The 21587-nt window shown below is 36.6% G+C and overlaps 1 protein-coding gene across 2 annotated transcripts in view; it reads right to left on the bottom strand.

The window, feature by feature from the left end:
• Positions 1 to 306: 306 nt before the first annotated feature.
• Positions 307 to 21587, bottom strand: part of LOC110999595 — a 170559-nt gene continuing 149278 nt past the window's right edge. For both annotated transcript variants that reach the window (XM_022268727.2, XM_022268728.2), the window contains 5 exons: positions 13973 to 14108; positions 5455 to 5594; positions 4887 to 4987; positions 4529 to 4636; positions 307 to 4188 (listed from right to left, as the gene is read on the bottom strand). In XM_022268727.2, coding sequence (XP_022124419.2) covers positions 1708 to 4188; positions 4529 to 4636; positions 4887 to 4987; positions 5455 to 5594; positions 13973 to 14108 — 2966 coding nt within the window. In that variant the 3' untranslated portion in view covers positions 307 to 1707. The remainder of the gene's footprint in view (positions 4189 to 4528; positions 4637 to 4886; positions 4988 to 5454; positions 5595 to 13972; positions 14109 to 21587) is intronic.

Below are 21587 nucleotides of genomic sequence, written 5' to 3'. Positions count from 1 at the left end.
CCGGTAAATAATTTTACTTTCATTTTTATAATATTCCCCTGCTTTTCTAATGGGTTTCATCCTATTATTTTTTTTGGTTTTAAAAATTGTCGATCCTATCAATGAAGTTTGATGCAGTTTATGAGTCCGTCAGTATAGATGTCTGACATTTATTATAAGATTTTTTTATTAAGGTTAGTGATATCCTTTTGCATATTCAGCAAGAGTTCGTTATATTTATTTCCCATCGTTTTGTCATCAAATAAGGCCAGCGTCACCAGCGTTCATCAACTCTAAAAATAATAATCAAACACCAAGTATGTATCATTTTATTTATTATACATATTAAATGTCACTTGTTTCATAAATGATAAACATAGGTACAGTCTTGGAATATTTAAATGATATAATTTACAAAAAACTGAAATAGCCAATATTAGCTACTTTTGTAGCTGTTTATATACACTCTTACAAATAAAACGTGACTCATCACAAGGGTAAATACACCATACAATATGATGATTATATTATGTACATAGAATTTTAAAGTGAGCACAAATAACGCCTCGAGGAACGTACGAACGAGTAAAACGCAGCGTTACGATCAATTAAATGTGCAGTTTCGTAGAAAACTCAAGAAAGTGTAAACATAGGTACCATTTACTTTAAGCGTAACAACGCATTTCACTCATTCGCGTTTTAGCCTCGAAGACACCAATCGTTCGAGAATATCTTTTCGAATAAAATTCTTCGTCCTAATTTATACAATTATATTTTCACCTATCTAATTGATAACGCACATTATATGTTCAACGTAATATTTCGACATAACATTGGGATAGTCCTGTGCTATCCACAATAAATTCTGATTTTACTAGGGTTTCTTTATTCTCACGTCAATGGCAGGATTACGATAACCATATTAAATCCATTTTGACTAGGTTATGATAATTTTGTAATAATATAAATGATATTTTTCATTGCAACTCTAAATCGATCGACTCTGTGCCGACTACTCCATATATCGAACAGAATATATTGTGAAAATGTAGACACCGATTGCCAGATACTTTCTAAACGTAAGAAAAAACATCTAAACCTGGTAACACTTAAATAGGACACAGACTATATTAAACATGTAAGTACTACGATCTTCGTGCATAAAATAAATATTATGATTATTTGATATTTCACGTTCATATATCATTATAATAACATTCATGTATACTATGAATATAACATTTATCGGAAATATTATAAGAAGATCGCGTTAAATGCAAAGAAATTAAACAGAAACGCAAAGAGGGCGGATGATAATCTTCGCTTAAGTATTCGACAGAATTGCCTACGAATCGAATCGAAGTTATCACATAATAAAGAGGTCGATCGGACTGGTCCTTCACAATAATTGCAAAAATTAAAACTATGGCAGTTTAAATAAAAAAATCCCTACACATTTAACTATAAATAAATTATTCGGTTTTAATGGCAACACTAATACTCCACAAACGGAACAACAGATTCGGATTTCAACGGATAACACATTCATCGCATCGTCTAAGTCGCGTCTTTAAAAATAATGGCATCGTCTCAGGCGAGATCTCGATTAACTTACGCTATGTACAAGAGGCCGGCGGTCCACACCGCTTATATCTACTATACACCGACATTATATTTTACATGCGCCGTCGAAGCGCGCCTTCAGGAGCCGAGGTCCTCTGACGAGAGTCAGGTCTGTGGGGGCCCGTCCTCCAGAGGCCTGAACCTGACAAAGCCGTCCTGCGCCACGAGCATCGTGCCAGCCGCGTCGTTTGAGCTTATTTCGTCCTGAGGCCGAGCGTACTCGTAGCCGCAGTTTCCGGGTGCCTGTTGCGGCGATCCGGACGTCCGGGGATAGTTTCTCTCATCGGGGTCTTCACTGAATCCGTACAAGTCTGTCGACTTGGGTCGGTCCGGATACGGATTGCCCTTGCCTCTCCGCTGACTGCCGCCTGCAGAGTTGGCCAGCGACGGCGAGTTCCGTCGCTGCGAACTCCTCCCCTGGCAACCCTCAAAGGTTCTGCCGGGGTTTAGGGTCTGGATGCCGGACGCGTGGTAGGACGCATTCTCTGCGTCGTAGGCGCCGTACTCATCTGGGGAGTGCGGCCGATGATAGTGATGGCTCATGGCGGGGTCGTAGCCCATCGTCATGCAATTTTGGACGTTTTTGTTCTTGGGCCGGTGTTTCCTACGCGGGTTGCTGTTCGTCCTGGAAGACGTGCGGTCGTAGGACGCGTGCTTGAAGTTGTGCGAGCTGCGGTTGGAGCCACCCGTGTAGGTCTGGTTTTTAATGTCTCTGATGAAGTCGTTGTTGCTTCCGTACTGGATGACGTTGTACTCGTGGTCGAGCGGGTCGTCACCCTGCAACGAGTGCATCGCGGGGTCGCAGTTGGAATAGTGGTCGTCGGACGCGGACTCGATGCCGTTGTATCCGGCCACGCTCGGGTGATGCTTGATGAGATTGGCGCCTTGGCTCGAGGTGGCGTTGCTGGACTCGGTGGAGCTGCTGTGGCCGGCGTTCGCGATAGAGCTATGTCCCGAATAGTTCTCGGTGCCAGAATTATTGTCGCAGTTGGCCGCGAGCGTGGTCAAGTGGAATCTCTGGTGGTCTACGGGTCCCGCGCAGCACTGGTCGGGCGCGTGATGATTGCCGGCGGTCTCGTAAATAGGCTTTCCCGTTCTGAGCGTGTACGTGTGCAGATTCGTGTTTGTGTTACAGATGGCGGGATAGTCCGATTCGAACTGTTCGTTGCTGGATCCGCCCGCGCAAGGGAATAGACCCAGCCCCGATATCTTTTGCCCGTCGGCCTTCTCGTGCTGCAGGGACGCAACGATCCCCACTTTCAAACTTATAACCCACGAAATGAGAGCTACGACGCTGATCTCTATGAGACGCAACGAGAACTGATAGCCCCACTGGAGCCAATCGAATTTTGTCATATTCACTTGATTTATGCCGAAGATTCCGAATATTTGGAGAGCCGCCATGAGGACAAACAGCAGGGCCGTGGCCAAGTTTATGTGTATAGCTTGATACAAATTTTGAAACCCGTGAATATAAGTGTGGCTCTTTTTCTGGAGCACGGTTTTGAGCATTCTATATACGTACAAGTAGCACAGACCGAGGGTAAGGCACGCTATGATAAATATAATTTGACACGTTAGACCTAGTACCCTTTTTTCGACGCCCTGACGAGTCCTGTAAATAGTACTAGTATTTTCAAAGATATGCAACGTCACACAAGATAACAGATGAAGGCCTCCCGCGATCACTATCGTCCGAGATCTGAACAAAAACGCGCAACACGTCGTCTTGAAGTTGATACTGTTCGTTAGAAGGAATAGAATCGTGCTGGCGAAGGCCACGCTGAGAAATATTTCGGGCACGTGGAGTAAGATTTCGCTGATGAATATCGGAAGCGAGTTGTTGATGTTGTAAGGGTCGTAGCACATGTAGAATATCCGCAAGAGGCATACGAACACAAGGATCAGGTGCAGGATGATGAAGTAATATTGGGTGAAGAGATGCGTGAATTTATTGTAGCAGATTATTTTAAAGATTGAGTAAATGGCTAAGATAGTAAACATGCCGGTGGCCAAATAAATGTGCAAATTCCAAGCGAAGGGCCACGTGACGCCGGCCCTTTGAGGCCCGATGATGTTGTTCACGTCCTGTTTCAAGACTTTTTTGTCGGAATTTACATTTGCCAGGTTGTGATATCTTTCCGTCGACATTTCCGGATCTTTCAGTTCAAAGCCGATGGTCGTCGCGGGAGTGTATTCTTTTCTGCTCTCGTTTCGTTCTTTCGTCGCATACTGAAGGTTTCTTCGCGTGTTAGTCTCCCCGTTTTGGTCTACGATGAGGGGTCTGTCCAGATTGTTCATATCAGGGTCTAAAACGGCTAAAACACCTTCTGTGGATGCATCTCTGTTGTCACTGAGCGTGACTCCTGCGTCTTTGGTGACAAAGATTTCATTTTTGGACGTTTTCTCCGGAGAGTGCTGCGGTTTCGCCGTGACGGTCCTGAGGAGTACGTCCGGGATGTCCTCTTTCCTCCCGTTGGAGCCCGACAGGATCCTAGATATCGTGGGAATGTTGAGGGAATTGGGAACAAAGTCGGTGAAGTTAGCCTGATCCGAACCATGCTTGTCGCCATCGAGCTCGTCCGGCTGAAAAGAATAAATACAATAGTTATATTGTCGTGGTATTGAAGTGATATAAAATAATTCCTATGCGGTAAGAATATGCTTCTAAATAATATCCAATTAAAACTTTTTTATACACTGTAGCCGAACGTTAAATGAACCGAGAGTAATTTCACTACGACCTCATTTCTATTAAACTTTTCCAGTTAACTAAACGAAATTCTTACATATTTGGCAAACAACTAGAAACGCTATCGATAAATTCGCAAAAACGGTTGGAAAAGACAGTGTATTTCTATTTGCGAAGCCGAATTTTTATTGCAATATCGCATCTGTTTCGAGTCTAGTGGAGAGGAATACGAACCTTATGGCTGGGCGTATTTAGGGCCTTCTTCCTGGAGAGATCGGGAAGGGCGGGCGGAGGCGCGGGCGGTGCGGGGGGCGGGGCGGGCACTTGCGGCGAAGACGTCTCCTGAAAATTGTACAATTCAACGTTTCACTGCATCTGCAAATGGGCCAATCGGCTAACTCGCACCCGACACCTGTTTATGCAAATCACGTGTTAGACGGCTCTGTTTGATACTACACAGATGCCTCATGCCACGCTACTCGAGTTTATCGCACTAGAGCATGTGCTCATACGAGAGTCGTAAGTGTCGAATTATTGTGTAACGGATTCGAATTGATTCTCAGTATTGATATATCATTTTGCTATTTATTACCTGTCCAGGAGGTCTGATGGGGATCCTCTCGTGTCCGGGCCCGAGGGAGGGTGGAGGAATAGGCCGCCGGTTGAGATAGCTGTTCCCGTCAGTGTTGGTGCCTGAGAGTTATACAAATAGGTCCCGTTACTTAAGAAACGATTCGATAGAATTATACCATCATATGTTTTATATTTGTGTTCTACTCTGAAGCATTGTTAAATATTAAAACAACAAATAAGGTAGGTCGATAAAGCGCTCAAAACTAAAGCTACAATTAATTTAACTTGCAAACTCCTATAAAAACTTGATTGTTTGGAGCCTACTCGAAATTGTTTGTCGAAAATTTCGGACAAAAAGTAACTAGTACTTTTGAAACTTTGACATTGTTAGTGAATTGAACTTTGTCCCTTTCAGTGCCCACTCACTATACCCCACTTATCTGTGAATGATGCAGCCTTTCTTTGTTACTGTAGAAAAAAAATGATTAAAAAATACACCGTGAATTTAACGGATGCCCAGAAGGCTCAAACGTCTCATTCCAAAATTTAGCTTTTAAATGAATATTTTTACGAATATTTTCTATTACCTCTGAGTGTCGGCTTATCGGCGAATGGATTCTTATACTCGGGCGGCAAGGGCGGCGTAAAGAAGACTCGTCCGGGCGGCGCAAAGGACGGCACCGCACCCACTCCCGCCAACAACGCCGCTCCGTGATGAGCCGGCGGCCTGTAAACAAATAAATAATTTAATCATTATTCACCGATTGAGAATTTTAGTTACATAGCACGCTCTGCCAACGTCATCTTAGTGGTAGTATAGAGGGGCAATACTAAATATAGATAATATCTACAACCACACCCATGCACACATTGTGTCCACAACAGTAAAATTGATTCTTTTATTCAAGTACACAAAAGTTTCACCTCAAACCGAGCCAACAATGGCAACCACAGAATACCGATCGCTACACGAAAACTAACGCCGGCTACATTCTAGCCATTTCTAGCTCGCACATTTCCTAGAACCAAGTCAAACGTATCTGTTTATTCAAATCCTAGCTTAAATCTCGGACAGTTTCGCAAAAGCACGTTCGAGTAAATTTTCAATACGGGGGGGTTCCCCCCTAAATATCACGAATAGCGTTAAAGTTATTTTAACTTTGGAATGCGGCCGGATGTGTGTTCGTGTGATATTAAATTGTGAAAATGCTTTGCAGCTTTCTATTAAAGCTGAGGTCCATTATTGCTCAAATCTGCCATCGTACGATACGTGTGTGTGTGTTTTGGCAAAAGTTGCCTTTGATAATTTTGTTAGGAAAATTTACATTTTATTTTATTATTATGAAACACTGTTATATGAAATTTAAAATTTCTTAAATAAGTCTGCCTTTTCAAACAGAACATAATCTTGTAATGATATAATTGACTATATCAAATCATCATCAAATTCGGGATGCCTTTAGGGTAATGAATTATACCCGTCAGTATGAAAAGGTTCCACTTCAATGCCAAGGCAAATCACTTTAATGTCTAATTCAAAGTTTTAGTTAAGTACTCAGTAGTTAATTTAGAAGTTTGTTTTATCTTAATTTACATATTATACTTTTAATTTTGTCTTCATGTATATTGTAAATATAATTTTTAGACTTGTTAACATATATTAATATAGATCAGAGTTCTTTTAAGTTATTCTTCATGAGGTAATCTTCCCAAGGATACAAGGAATGCTCGTAAACAATAAACAAAGGGTGAAGTGACGATTCCATAACGATCATAACATTAACTCAGAACGGCCCGTTTTTCCTTTTAATTATATCATTATCAGTATGAAATAAGAGACCAACTAACAGATAACAATAATATTAGACTTGAACCAAATGTCGGGGACCAGATTAGTCTGACCTCTCACACGCTATCCCATACACGAATAGGGTTACCATTTCGCAATAAAATAAAACATTTATGAAACTTCACAGTCGCTATTAATAAGACATAATCTCTTTTTATGAAATGGTAAACAAAAGACCTTCGAAGCAAATTCAATGTTTTATAGGCGTTTAAGAATTCCAGCAGAGTTTACCTACCAATACCTCGAAAAGACAGTCACCCTGGAGCTGGCCGGTTCAGTGATTCAGTCTGGTGAGGATTGGCAAAGCGCCCAAAGCCGCGGCTATTCGGTTTATTTTACAAACGCTAACCGCATTTTAATGAATCCCACGCGAAAAAATGTAATCTGCTCAAAACAAGGTTTTGTCTGTCGCGTGAGTGTAGAGTGTGCTCGGACTGGACGCTTTCCGAATTAACATCATATTTTCAAGCGGCAGCTTTTGCGATGATGCCAGAATATTAAACAGCGTTTTGAAGGTTGACTTGAATGTGGAAATTTTAAGTAGCATAAGCTCGGCATAATAACTTTATTTCGACGGTATGCTGAGCCAGTGGCGGGGTCTTCAAATTTCAAACATCGTATGATTTTATTAATAGGGAACATTTTCGGCTAAATTAGGGTAAATACATTATAGATTATTTTTCAAAAACATAAGCAATTTCGTCAAACTATGGTAGCAAATAATTACCCGAATAACACACAAAGATTACATTGTAGTTATTATAATTTACACGCGTAGAGTCGTGGTCGGTTCACACAAAGTCGTGCAACCATGAAATGTATAATTTCCATCTACATGATATTATCTTTGTTCGGATTCGGCATTATGTTATTATTCCTATATGAGATTGTATACCAGAGGAAACTTTTTATGACCCGTGAAGGAAAACCTTAAAGAAATGAAATTTCTCTGCGAGGAAGTACATTGTATTTTCACCCGACATAATACATATCACATTAGAAGATGTCATCTAAAATTGTAGGATTTGACTATAGGGAAACAAAAAAGGGGACTATAGAAAACTTTCAATAGAAAAAAGCTCTATTCGAACTGACCTGTCCCATTTCTTTCTCTTTTTAAATAAAGAAAATTAAAAAGAACAATAAAAACGAAGGGCAAAATGATTAAACCCTAGAAATTGCATCCGAAAAGCGAAAGAAAGCAATTGTCAAGTAGTTAAGCGGTTAAAAGCGGGTCGGGGTTCGATGCCGGCCAACAATGGGGAGAAACAATGCCGGTTTAGATTAATAGTGGTCTCGAGAATTGCAGCGCTGCAAGTATCCCCACTTTTGTAAAATATCCGATTACCGGCTGGTGCAAGTTATAATTTAACGGCTTCAATCAAACAAGCGTTTGTCTGCCTTTCTTTGTACTTTTATTTTAATTCTATTCTTTGCCTGCTTATTTTAATTTGAGTAAGTTATAAATGTAAGCGTCTGACGCGCTAGATTAAAAATACTAAGTAAGACATTATTTGCCAATTTATTATGTATTTAAGATCCTACACATCATATTTCAATACATTTTGACGAGGCAAGATTAATGCATCACTCAACTAAATCTCGGATTTATAAATTGGAGTCTCCTAATCTGTACACCTCACATTATGTACACTGTACAGACAGAATTTACGCTTACATATCCGAGATTTTATACAAAATTTTATTTAAAATTAAATTTCACAAAACACCGAAAGGTCTGTAGAGCAATTACCCACTTATGGGATGTAATTATTTGTTTTCCACAAAGACTAAACTAGTTTAATTGCAAAAGTACTACTTTTTTTATCAAAGCCTATACACACTGTAGTTTTTTTACCTAGAACGAGACACAGTCATCAGTCATCAAACAACCCTCGTTTGAGTGTTCAAAAAAGAAGTAAAAGGAAGGTGCAACTTTAAGCTCCGCGATTAAAAATTCAAACTCGCCGAGACATGGGGTTGCTTTTGTGAGTCCTCCCCTCCTTTCTGTCGAAATCAAAGAACTGCAACATATTATTAGATACAGTTAAAAGGATCGCAGATGTGCTACTTATTTATACATAATGCACACATTATACATTAGATTCTAATCTTTAATAAACAATTTACGCGTGAAAAGAATTTAAGACTACTTTTATCACGCTTTGGATTGGTTAGAATCGAATACGGAAAATTGGGTTTGTTTTTATATTTTGTGTATAATAACAACAAATTTTATATTTTGTATGGTTGCTTAAACTGCATGTAGAATAGTTAGCACAAATAATATTTGTTCTTCCTTCGTAAATAATGGCTCTTAGAACATTATACAACCGTTTTGGGAACCCCTCACTGCATGACGCGTTTAAAGATGCGTCATCGGGTCTTTTGGGACAGATTTATAATCTAAATCTAGAGCCAGAACTTTCATCGCTATATTGTCACTTTACTTAATTACGAAACTCTTTCTCCCTGCATTATATAAATTACCATTATGATTACACCCCAATATCAGTAAGACACCAAAAATTACGTAGCATTAAAGAGTACTTCCGAAACGCAATATTTTTATATAAAAGGAAAAAATAAGCAAGTCCGTGCCGTCAGTGTGATTTATTTATGGCTCAGCACCAGGGACAAGAAAAAACGTAATAACGAAGTTTTAGCCCGCCTTCGGTGTTATTTGAAATTGCCATGTATTTCATAACTGTTGCGGAGAGCTCCCACTGAATTAAATGTTGCAAATTATTAAAGTTTAGGTTTAGTTTAGTATAAGGTGTTAATGTTTATCCTGTTAAAAACGATTCATTCAATAACAATCTATAAATAATTATTCCAATCAAAGTCTGCGTAATGCATAGAAATTTGTATAAACGATTTCCATACTATAAACGGGTAATCGTGACAGGCTCACTGAAACAGTAATTACCTAGATAACTCAATAATTCCTATTCTATATAAGGTCGTCATGAGAGCTTCGCCTTCCAAACAGGTATTACGATGGCATTTCTCTTAACGTGAGACTTTCTAACCATCTTCGCATAATCGCAACCCGATCTCTGTGTTCTGATGAAATAAACTTCTTTGCATAATTTTTGCTTAATTAATACCGCCTGTTTCACGAAGGCAAGGCACGGCTTTGGTGAATCGTGACGCATCGTCAGGCAATAGAGATTTGCATAATCGCACAGTGAATGTAATCAAATGTCCTAATCGGTAATATTAGGTAACGGATCGTAGCGTTTGCTGAGCCTGGGGTTCAACGTAAACATCATTGCTTTTTATAGGTTTTTTGGGGCACAATATCATCGGGAGACCCGACATGATGTTATATACATTAGCAATTCAAGCTTGAATATTTGTTTAATATAGAAATACGTGCCGTTTCATTTAAAATAATTTTTTTCATTTTCCATTCGCAAACTAATTTAAAATAGTTAGTATATTACAGAAGCGCAACAATGCAGGGATGAGATTATACTGGCTCATTAATTTGTGTAAAATAAGATCCGTCAGTTTTCGTCCGTAAGCGGAAAACTGCAAAAACCTCGTTAATATTTAATAAGTTATTAAACTTCTTCTACCGTACTGTAATGAATATAATAAAGTAACGCCCGAAGCAGTTCCTTTGTACTTGATAAAAGAAATCATTGTCGGACACTCGCGGATTCATAGTTAACCCTAACGCCGAGTTAGCAATCCTTTAGGGGTAATGGCGGTGGAATTATTCAATAAAAATAACTTTTTGTAACATCCACGGCTTATTTTCGTGGAGCTCTTCTATTTCGAGCAATATAAATTATGCACTCCCTTTTTTGTCGAACCACGTGTAATGTGAAATGTTTTGATTCAGTATATTTATTCTAAGTTTGTCGGTGAAATCGCATGAATAATTTCTAATTAGGACGTCGGGTCACGATTTACCACTGCTTAATTGTTTGTAAGTACGGCCCGTGAGGTTTCAAATCAAAAACACCGAAGGTTAAAATTAATAGTTAACAACGAGTTTAAGGCGAGTAATAATAGGGTTAAATTGATTTAATTGGATGTAACGAACGATTGTGCCTGGAATTTCGAGTGCCATTCACTTTTTACAATACGACTCGTGATTGTTGGATTTATTAAAAAAAATAATGGTGCTAATCAAATATTCTTCCGTTCTCATAGGACTATACGTATGTACAGACAATAATTAGTAACAAATACAGCTTAGTAAATTTTTTAAAGATTTCAGTCGCTTTAACCGATTCTTCCATAAAACGAGTTCATTTCCAAACCACCGCGAGTTATAGGAAAAGTAAAAATGTAATAACTGCTCATTAGTACGAAAGTCTACTAACATTAATGGTCGTAGCCATAAACACTCGCCCTCAATATCTCAACCATATTAAATTGGCTAATATATCGGACGTACAGGCTGTCTCACTATAAATCAAATATAATTTTAAAAATAATGCCCGTTAGTACACAGAAATTTCTTGCATAAAAATAACCGAATATATTAAAAAGCGTTTCTGGTAGTGCAGTTATACTTAATTATACTAATGACCAATTAAAGAGAATTAACCAATGACATATTGAATCAGCCTGTATAATATACTTTATTATTGGCTTTAACACCAAATTAGGTTTGAGACATAGATCGAAAGCGACATAGTACGTTGGAATGTCATGTTCGATATGGCCTACATACCCGGGATGCCTGCCAACTGATACGATACATACGCTCTTACATAACGCTCATATAGTAAAATGTTGAAATTAATCACTGTAAAAGGTTCGAAGGAAAGGGAGACTTTGTAATAAAAGTAGTTTTTAATAATATTTTATTATATTGTGAATAGGCTGATTTAGGCATCTGTGCATCAGATACGGAGGCAAACAGCTAAGTTGATATTTTCATAGCTATTTGAAGTCTGTAGAAGAGTATTACTTTTTCTGCACAATGAACCGGAAGTCGGAAGTATTGATAACTTTACTATAATATCACAGTCCATCTTATTTGAATCAACTAGTTCGAGTTTACTAACTCACAGTTATACACATTTTTATTTTATAAAATGCGAAAATAAAGCCAGTTCCAGCTAACTGCTGTTTAAGTTTAAAAGCCATATTAATTAGATAACAACGAGAAAGATTTTCATTAACTTATAGTAATGATTTTGCACTGTAAGTTCTATCAACTGTGGCATCTTACTGGAACTGAGACAAAGTTGGGCATTGTGCTAGTGATGGGCTCACATCGGGAACAAAATAAAAAGTGAATAAAAGAATGAACGATTCAAAACTTTTGCGGTTCTTTTGTTCGTCAAGATGCGAGTTTAAGAACTTTACTAATGTATTTCTTTTAGTGTTTTCAAAGTATTAGCACATGTATAGCCCTAGAGGTTTTATTAAGCTTTGTAGTACTTTACTTTTTACAGATAAGAATCCGTTATTTGGTTCAGATATTTACGTATTATTATGTATTTTTTTGGTATTACGTTAAAGTTACGTTGCACTTGAACTGAATAACATAGCCTATAATTGTTTAACCGGAATCATTAAAATATCCTACTATCACACCGCGAGAGAAAAAGAAAGGTTTATATATTGATGTATTGTATATCATTCGTCTTCTGTATATAAATGCTATAACTTAATAAAGGCACCAAAATTGAGAAGAAGATTAATAACCATTTTTAATTTGATTAAGGCGAATATCGAAGCAATTATTATAATTGTCCGTTCCTCCGTTATCAGAATTATTCTCATAAAGCCTCAACCGTTGTCGAGATAAATCGCTATCAACTAATAGAATCGGACTGCCGTGAGATTTGACTGCGATTATATCGCTTATTTCTCGATTATAATCGACAACTCGATGGAGCAACAATCTGCATTAATGGTATGGAAAATGATTAAAAATGATTTTATATAAAAAGCTGCCTGAGCTTACAAATACCACCAGATGTACATTACTGATTCGTCAATCGTTATAAATGTGTCTCAATTTCTGATTTTTAACAAATTAAATACTTAGTAATTTCTTTTTATAAATAAAATAATGTTTAAAAAGAAGGTCATTCATTCAATTATTAAAACTAAAATATCAAGGCTAATATCAAATATTTGCTAATAAGTGATTTGTAACTGATTTTATATGCCATTTAGATTTTGCTACATTATTCGCGCATTTTTGCTATATATGTATAATATATAGGAAATATCAGGATGAATTTTGTAGGAAGATATCAATAAATAGATAACGACACGGGTGGGCAACGAGAACAGAATAGTAGCCATTAAGTTAGTTGAAAAATAAACACCAACTTACTGGATTATTGAAAACACTGATTTTACAGCATCCATGTTTATTTTTGCAGTATAGCACAGTTAAATAGGGATGCCCACGTGGCATGAAAGAGACGAAAAAACTGTAAACTAACCTAGCCAACGAAAGAGTATTGTTTTTATTCGTCTTAGTGTATTTTACGATTTTTGTAATAATTACTGAACCTGAAATAAAAGCCTACCAAAGTCAATGTTTTGAGTTTTGATCTCAAGTCACGTACGACAATAACAATTGTTACAATAGTAACTTTGTATTTTAGAGGTTCAACCTATGCCGTCGAATGACAGACACCATATTCTCTTACACCGTGTTCACATAACAATTCGGATAAACCGGTACCATCCGATCCACGAGTTTTTATTACAAACGAATTAAACAGCTCGGAAGGGAAACTTTTACGTAAACGATTATTTAACTTTAAGAGGCACTAACTAAAATTTACGATAAGGATTAATTCGCGGAATTGGCGAAGAGTGCTCGAGCCAATTATTAAAATTGCTCCTCTCCAAAAATTATACTCAAAACGGACATTCGCATTTAAATATCGGACCGACTCAAAGTTTCCTATTGACGGGTTTTCACTGAATTCATAATCACTTTACTACGGTTAATATGTCAAGGATGTTTTTATTATAAGTGAGCTAATTTTAAATAAAAGAAAACTTATAAAAGCCAGTAATGTAATGAAATTACTTTTTTCTAAAGGAATATGATTAAACTCATTTTGAAGTACTGTCCTTCGGCCGCTCGGGATTTTATAAAACTACTTTTGAAGTAACTATCGTGTAATTAACGTGAGTTCTAATTAAATATTTACTGTGATAACATTTATTTTTCGTATAATTTAATTAAAACATGCTATTTTTGCTAACATTCAACCTCAGTCATAAGACATCAACTACAATAACAATATTCCACTCACCTGGGCTTGTGGTATGTGGGGTTGCTGTTAGTCTTGAGTATGTCGGCGTTGGGGACGGACGTGGGCAGGGCATGTTCTCGCTCCAGCTCGCTCTCATAGCTCTCTAGTGGGACGTGCTTGCCGGGCAATGGGTCCGCTGTAACAATTATCATCTAATATAACATTATCCTTTTGTCATCTTCATTTTCAGGAAACAATAAAGCCGACTAGTCTTTGTTTCCTGTAGGGAAATAATTAAATAATCGAGGCAAACGATGAGAGATATGAAATTTTGTTTGTCGCACCGTGAAGTAGGTCGATAAACAAAGAGTTCTATTAAATGCAACAAAACAGGCGTCAGGTCGCGCAATGAACAATCGCCTTTATCGCTAACTGTCTGATAACCCGTGGGAACTGTAAATAACGGCTGGGTCAGTTTTGATTAAGTACACTCTAGATACCGTTTATTGTTATGATTACTTGATACGTTTGTTGATATGGAAAGTTCCGAGAGCTTTTCACTCTTAAACGAGCTCTCGACTTCGCTGCGATCTCCCTAGTGAGCTAACGATAAAACTCACACAACTTTGAAGCTTGTGTTACAGTACTAAAACCACGTAAAAAGCACAAGGAAAATGCATCCATGAATGTATTAGGACAAACAAAATTAGACAGGTTATGTAAAGGCGCGCAAAGTTTTAAACGTTACTAGACCGACTATTTGTTAAGCCTTTAATCCGTTACTATTTGGTGGATTTACGAGCTTTACACTGTCTCAGAATGCTTTAAGTGTTATATAATTTGATGCGTCTTGGCAGTTTCATGTTTTATATACCATCCAATCTTTAGGCGTGTCTACTTTGAGTGAGTCAACCGGCAAGGCTTCAATTCGCGGACAAAAGTTGGATCTAACGCTTATAAATTAAAACTATCAATGAAACAGATGCAAAGATGTGAGAAAGACACCTTAAGGCTTGTAGAAGTCATGAGAAATATATTCGTTACGTTATCACGGTATCCCCCATCCAAGCTTAAATGTCCAACGCAGACAGAATCAACGTTTTCTCTATAATCTATTTTCCTAAATCAAGCCACGTCTTCGATATTAAATCATGCTTGACAAGCTTTTTATCGTCCCAACTTCCTGATTGAATTACCGAAGTAACTTTTATTTTCTATGTCAACGGCCGCAACGACAAATTAAGAGCAATCAACTAATCAAATAGTCTTACACCACTAATTACGTTGCAAGAGAAAAACTTTATATTTAACATTAAATTAACACAAAACCGGTACTGGTAAATGTAAATTTTTTGACTTTTCTGGGAAAAGTGTGGTTTACTTTATTTTACTTTCAAATAATATACATATTTGGGAAAACCGTAAAGTGGTGACTGTGTTCTGAAAAACATCTTTGTTTGCAAAGTAGCTTTGACACAGGATCAATATTTGTACTTGTATATATGCTATTAGCAAAGTAGAATATGATAAAACATGAAAACGTTGCTATTTTCAAGATCTCGAAACAGACAAGAGCTTAGTCACCTTCTGAGAATTAATATTAATAAAACTAATTACGGAACACTCGCGGTTTGCATTAACTATCGAATATCAATTAATTTAGTGCTGACTCATCGTTGCAAGGGCTGCCACAAAGCAACTCTAAAACGTCGCTTTACAGAACGTATGGTGGAATATAGTAGTTTAAAACAAAATACATATTTATAAATAATTTGGTACAAAATTACTTAAATAGTAACAAAACATGATAGTGGAATATTGTAAATTGATAATTACATAGCTTTGATTAGGATTTAATAACGCAAAGGCATCCCTGGGTGACCACAGGGCGGTCTGCCCGCAGCGGCTAACGGAACACTTCAATTAAAGCGCAGACAGAAAGCACTGTATTTGCTTCTTCCTTACTTACTAATTGAACTGCCTTAAGAATAATTGAATAATCGGTCGGCGTTCCAACGCGCGGATCTCATCAGCAAATCTGACATACCTTTGTTATACATTAAACATAAATAAAAACTATGTCATCATTAATTGAATTAAAAAAACCTGTTTACTAGTAAGCCTTATTAAGAAAAGGACTTAAAACGTGGATGCTTCCCGTAAACAAGGCGCTATCAACAAATGCAAATTCGGCTGAAACCCACTGAAATATTCGGCGACTATTTGCCCGCTGAAATCGACACATAAATTATTTGTGAACTTTCCACATTTTCACCAAATCTACTGTGGTGACGTGTCGGTTGTTTACCCATTTACTTTTAAAATGTCAAATGCAACCTTGACGGAAATATTTGAAGGACAATATACAATTAAGTAATAAAATCTCATATACTTATATCTTGAAATACAATTACAGATAATTTTTGTGAATTTTGTAGATCATGCGTAAGCGCTAATATTTACTGCTAAAAGAAATATACAATTTCAAAGGTTTCAATTTAAGAACAATGTATTTCTATTACATAATACAATGTACAAGGCGCAATTGGCGGAAGCTAAGTTACAGAACAAACAGAAATACAATAACAACTTGACCCTTATTCAAATGAGCCGAAATCATAACGAATACGAATAATTTTGGATTTAATATTTCACCAAATTTCTTACAACTTAAGCTTGTTAACGACGAACCTTTTAAGCGCAACGTAAAAATGAAAGCGAAAATCAAATATCTCAGGCAGGAATCCTTTTACAAAGCCTTTCTGAGCGCTGATGGCCAACATTCACACTTCGGGAAGCATTTTTAACACCATTTTAATGTACCTTATATTTGAGAAGAATCTAGTTTTATTCATTGGACCTTAATCTGATGAAGCGATGAATAAACTTTAATTGAAACAAAAACAAAACTTTATAGGCTATTGCTTATCCGTATCCGTTTCGGCCATCTTTACATAAATCTCAACATCCAAATTAATATAACAGTTCCCTCCGTTTGACCTTCCGACAAAATTCCAACATTAATTTTCCTTACGAATCGACAGTCGGCTTATTGTATTTTTCTTCGATGATTTTATTCAATTTGCCCTTTAGCTTAAGGTAAATATCTTTTCTTCGTCAAGCCCCTATTCCGTATCTTTCTGAACCACTTAACAAGGTTTCGCTATTAGTAGAGTCCCTTCATTCGAACTCATATTTTATCCTTTTATTTATACTGTGTGATTTCGTGTTGATATTCTTGGTATTAAATAATGTTTTACTTTTATCTCTACGAGTTTCCTTATGAACATTCGCGATTTATTGTTAGGGATTCGGGAAATATTGTGGGTCGTTATTAAGTTCGTTGCGAAATGGAGTTAATTACTTACTGTTAAAGTACATTTGACAATCCCTTTATCCGTGATTTGTACATAAGAAGTTTTAAGACAGTCTTAACATACGGTTATCATATATAATAACGTATGAAGTAAATGTGGTTTCTGCTACTCAAAGTTTGCGTTCTCGGCTAAAGAAAATCCGAAGTTTGGATACGGTTTACCGCAACCATCTGCTTTCATTAGGGTTGCTCTTCGGTGAAAGAAATGGAGCAGGATTTTTATTTAATTTGCACTTACGAAATACTAGAAAATGTCGGAGACTAAGATTTAGCGGTGCATAGTTCGCTCTTTAAGGAATTAAGATGAAACTATGGTATTTTTCTAAGGCTTTTCCTTTAAAAATCTGTTGTGAATTGTGATGGATTTATTTAAATAAACTATACATTTTTATATTTTTATCAATAAATCCTAGGTATGTTTCATATTATTATTTTTAAGCTATGGTTAATTTAGGATTTTTTTTCCAAATCTAAGGTAAGTAAGAACTGAAATGAATTTGAAAAGTTGAGAAAATGGTAAAGTATCTCTGCTTGAACTCTGTCGGCTCGATCATTCGTTAAATCCTTATTTATTGTCCGATAAAGTAAAAAAGAGTTTTATCAACATTATAACGAGTTCGCGAGGATTCCGCCCTCGATTCGTCAGAATCATTTATTAAAACTTTTAAATAGCGCAGTTCGTAACTTTAGCGAGATTGTGCTTTTAAATAACTTGTATCAACTAATCTTGACTTTAAACACGTTTAATATTTAACAGGTTACCTTACAAAAATTTGAATTTAAGATTGTGAAATTCCTGTGAGTTTTTTATAAATCATAAAATCACTTCTCTAATACAAAATCAGCAAGTTTTTTGAACTATCTCATAGCACATAATTTAAAATAACTTACACAAATAACTAAGTGACATAAAGCCAGGTGTATCGACTAGGGCAAGAGGGAAGAGCAACATCCGTTGCTAAAAATACTCGGCACTTCATAAGTTATATCTCTAAGTGCTACTTCAGGGATTAGATCGCCCGAGATATTTTAATAATATCAGCTCCGGAATCTTATTCCTAAATATATTTGCTATTAACGAATCAGATGTGAATTGAGGTTGTAGTCGCCTTCGTAGACTTTGTAGTAACATACTTTTTAGTATTATTAACCTTTTAAAGACAAAACACACTAACGAATATTACTACTACAATCAGTTTTTACTCGCATATATTGTAGCTTCTACTTGAGGAACGTTGTGTCCGTTTCCCCCAACGTAAAGGGTGGAACCAGTCTAACCACTGACTGTCCGCCGCCCGAAGGCCACTTCGCCTAAGCCTATGTGACGGCTAATGTCAATTCCGTTCGGTCACAACTTTATCAATTTAACGAGGCGTCATAAAAGATGACACAATTATGAAAGTGGTAACCGTAGAGGATTTAAGAGAGCCATAAAATAGTTAAAAGTAACGGAAACGGGACAAACATGCATTAACGCTATCCGACATTAAAACACACAAATTATACTTTTAGCTTAAAATTATAATTAAACGAATTTAGATGTCGAAGTTTTAATTAAATATCTTCTAAATAAACCCATTTTCAAAATAAATATTTTTAATATTTTATTGATTGGTTAGTTTTAAGGCTATGTTTATTAAAATACATAGTCTATTCAAAGACCACCCAGGACTTTTTTGTTAGGGATTTTCAATTTAATGTGCGTAATCGCTGATCTGCAAAGGGCTGATAACATAAGTTTTACTATTCAAAAGATCATAATTATAAGTAAAAGAACTTTACCTGCTTGCCCCGACTAAATTCAAAACAAATGTAATAGTCAAATAATTTTAGGATAGAATCATTTCTCGGCACAGAGCTGGGAGCGGTTAAATTTAACTGGGAGATAAACTGCCGGTTTAACATGTGTTGGTTACTTTAAACACCCATAACGTATTGTTTAGTTTCGAATTAAAAATTGATTGCCCTCCGCCATTACAGCCAGATATTTATTGCTTTTGCTAGGGCTAACACAATATTCATTAGGCCACGATAAAATAGATATATGCCAGTATTGATTAGTACTATACTGTGGCAGATATAAGGTATGTATGTAGTAGAAAATATGTCGATAAATATACCAGAATATGAACGAAGCGAAATACTACCCGTACAACTTGAAGAGTTGTTAATAACATTCCACAGAAATTAATGTACATGCTAAATTCAAAATAAACAACGTGATTTAATCAAGATCACATTAAGATTAAAAGCGTCGGCAGCCCTAGCTCGCTTAAATTGCTGCTTGCATTCAGTTTCCAAGAAAATTGTGCATACTAAGAATATATATTGCTATCGAATGTTGTAATCATCGATAAAATATTACGCGTAGGTTTTGATTCCCCGAGCCTTGTTCACAAAGATAATGATTAGTTCCTCGTAGTCATTTGCGTCGGGTCATGTAGACGTAAGTGGACTCTTTGTTTTCTTAAGAATAATTGAGCAACGTATCAATATTCAAATGTCAATATTCAACGAATACAAATGTTCCAATGTGACCGACAGTTTCTCAATAATTTATCACAAAACAAAAAAACTTTTCTATAAAAGTCTTATTTTATTCGTGCCAGTGTTTCTCGGTAGTGCTATTAACAACATATATGTCTTTAAAAACAGCTTTTTGTATATAGTCTTCATTAAGTTTTAGTTAATGTTGCAATACAGACTTTTATTTCAAAAATGCTATTTTTTTAAGTCTCAGAGCTAGACTGGCAGATAATCATCATGCTTCTAAACTTAGTATTAAGTAATACAGAAAATAAACAGTATTCAGTTTTAAACAAGAGTTATACTTAGCCCTCACGAAGAGTAGCTGTTTTGACGTCAGCTGTCTTCCGCAGAAACAAACTTGTAACTGTTTTACCGGGAACCCTTATGTGTACAAATGCTTTGTAAAACGACTTGTTTACTTACATGTTACAGTTGGGAAACATACAACACATAATATAAAAAAATAATTAGAATTTACGCTTCTTCTAGGGCAAACAGAATCATTGACACCGGGTTTCATTAAAATATTAATTACATAAGGGACGTAAGCCGCCTATTTTATGAAATGCCTATGTGAAAAACAATAAGCAAAAGACGACAGTGGCCATGGCAACGATCGTCCTTCCGACCCGAGTCTTTGATGTACGGCGGGGACGTTTATATTCCCTAAATAATATATCGGTTTCCCGAATATAACGCTTATAAGGAAAACATTTTCGCATTGCTCAATAGAATGCTTAAATAGCATTGTTGCCTGGTCGCTCGTAAAAATATATTCGCTATAAATTGAGTTAACTTTAACGTTTCTTTTATTTTTTCACATAATGCGCATTTGTTATTAGATTTTGACGCTTTTACAATGTTTAAATTTTGTCTTAAACTGTGAAAATTTACGTATTTCACTCTGAACTAGTTGTCGCTGACATGGCAAAGAATAATTAAATAAGTTCTGGGAAGACGTTATCGGCTTAAGTTAAAGCTATTAGAATAATTAATATCCTCTGTGGGGATCTTAGCCATTTTGAATAATATTTAAAGTAAGAACCGGTCCATTGAGTCATGCCACTTTGGGAAAAAAAAAATTATACGTTCTTATTAATTTTATTAGGGTCTCGATATTGGACGGCGTCGGGCGCTCGACCAGATAAGACGTGTTGCCGGTTGAGCGCTGCGAGCGAGTGAGCGTGAAAATATTGCGTTGAGTACGCGTATTAATTAGTGAGTGTTTTAAAAATGTCGGTAGGCGTTAGCTACCGTCATTTATTAATGAAGGTGAATTAGTTGGAAAACTATTGTTGTTTTCTTTGTGTTATACCACACAATTATTAAAAATGGAAGACTTACAAATGAGTGACGGAACCCGGGAGATGACAGGTTCAGACACGGAAACAGAGGAGACACAATGGAGAAAAACTATCCAAATTGCTACTGTAGGCTTGAGTAAGGCACGTGAAGCATTAAAAGCGACACAGGAATCAGATGTACAGGAAGAATCTTCGGTGGAGGAAATAAAGGAATGGGTTTTTCGACTATCTGAAAGAATTGGCGTGCTTGCATTAAAATCGGGAAACACAAAACCAAAGTATGTAAAGGAAATGAAAGCAGCAGCGAGGGATATCAAAGAATTAGCTACATATCTTCCTCTACAAAATCAATCGGAGGAAGTTATTCGCCTAAAAGCGAAGTATACTGGGGTAAAGATGCGCTTGGAGGAATCAAAGAAAGAGATAGAGGTACTTAAGAAGGAGCTTCTAGCCCGGTCTGATAATG

Source organism: Pieris rapae, chromosome 18, assembly GCF_905147795.1.
Source record: "Pieris rapae chromosome 18, ilPieRapa1.1, whole genome shotgun sequence".
NCBI classification, from domain to species: domain Eukaryota; kingdom Metazoa; phylum Arthropoda; class Insecta; order Lepidoptera; family Pieridae; genus Pieris; species Pieris rapae.
Note: the sequence above shows the minus strand (reverse complement) of the source record. Positions and strands in the feature narration are given on the sequence as shown.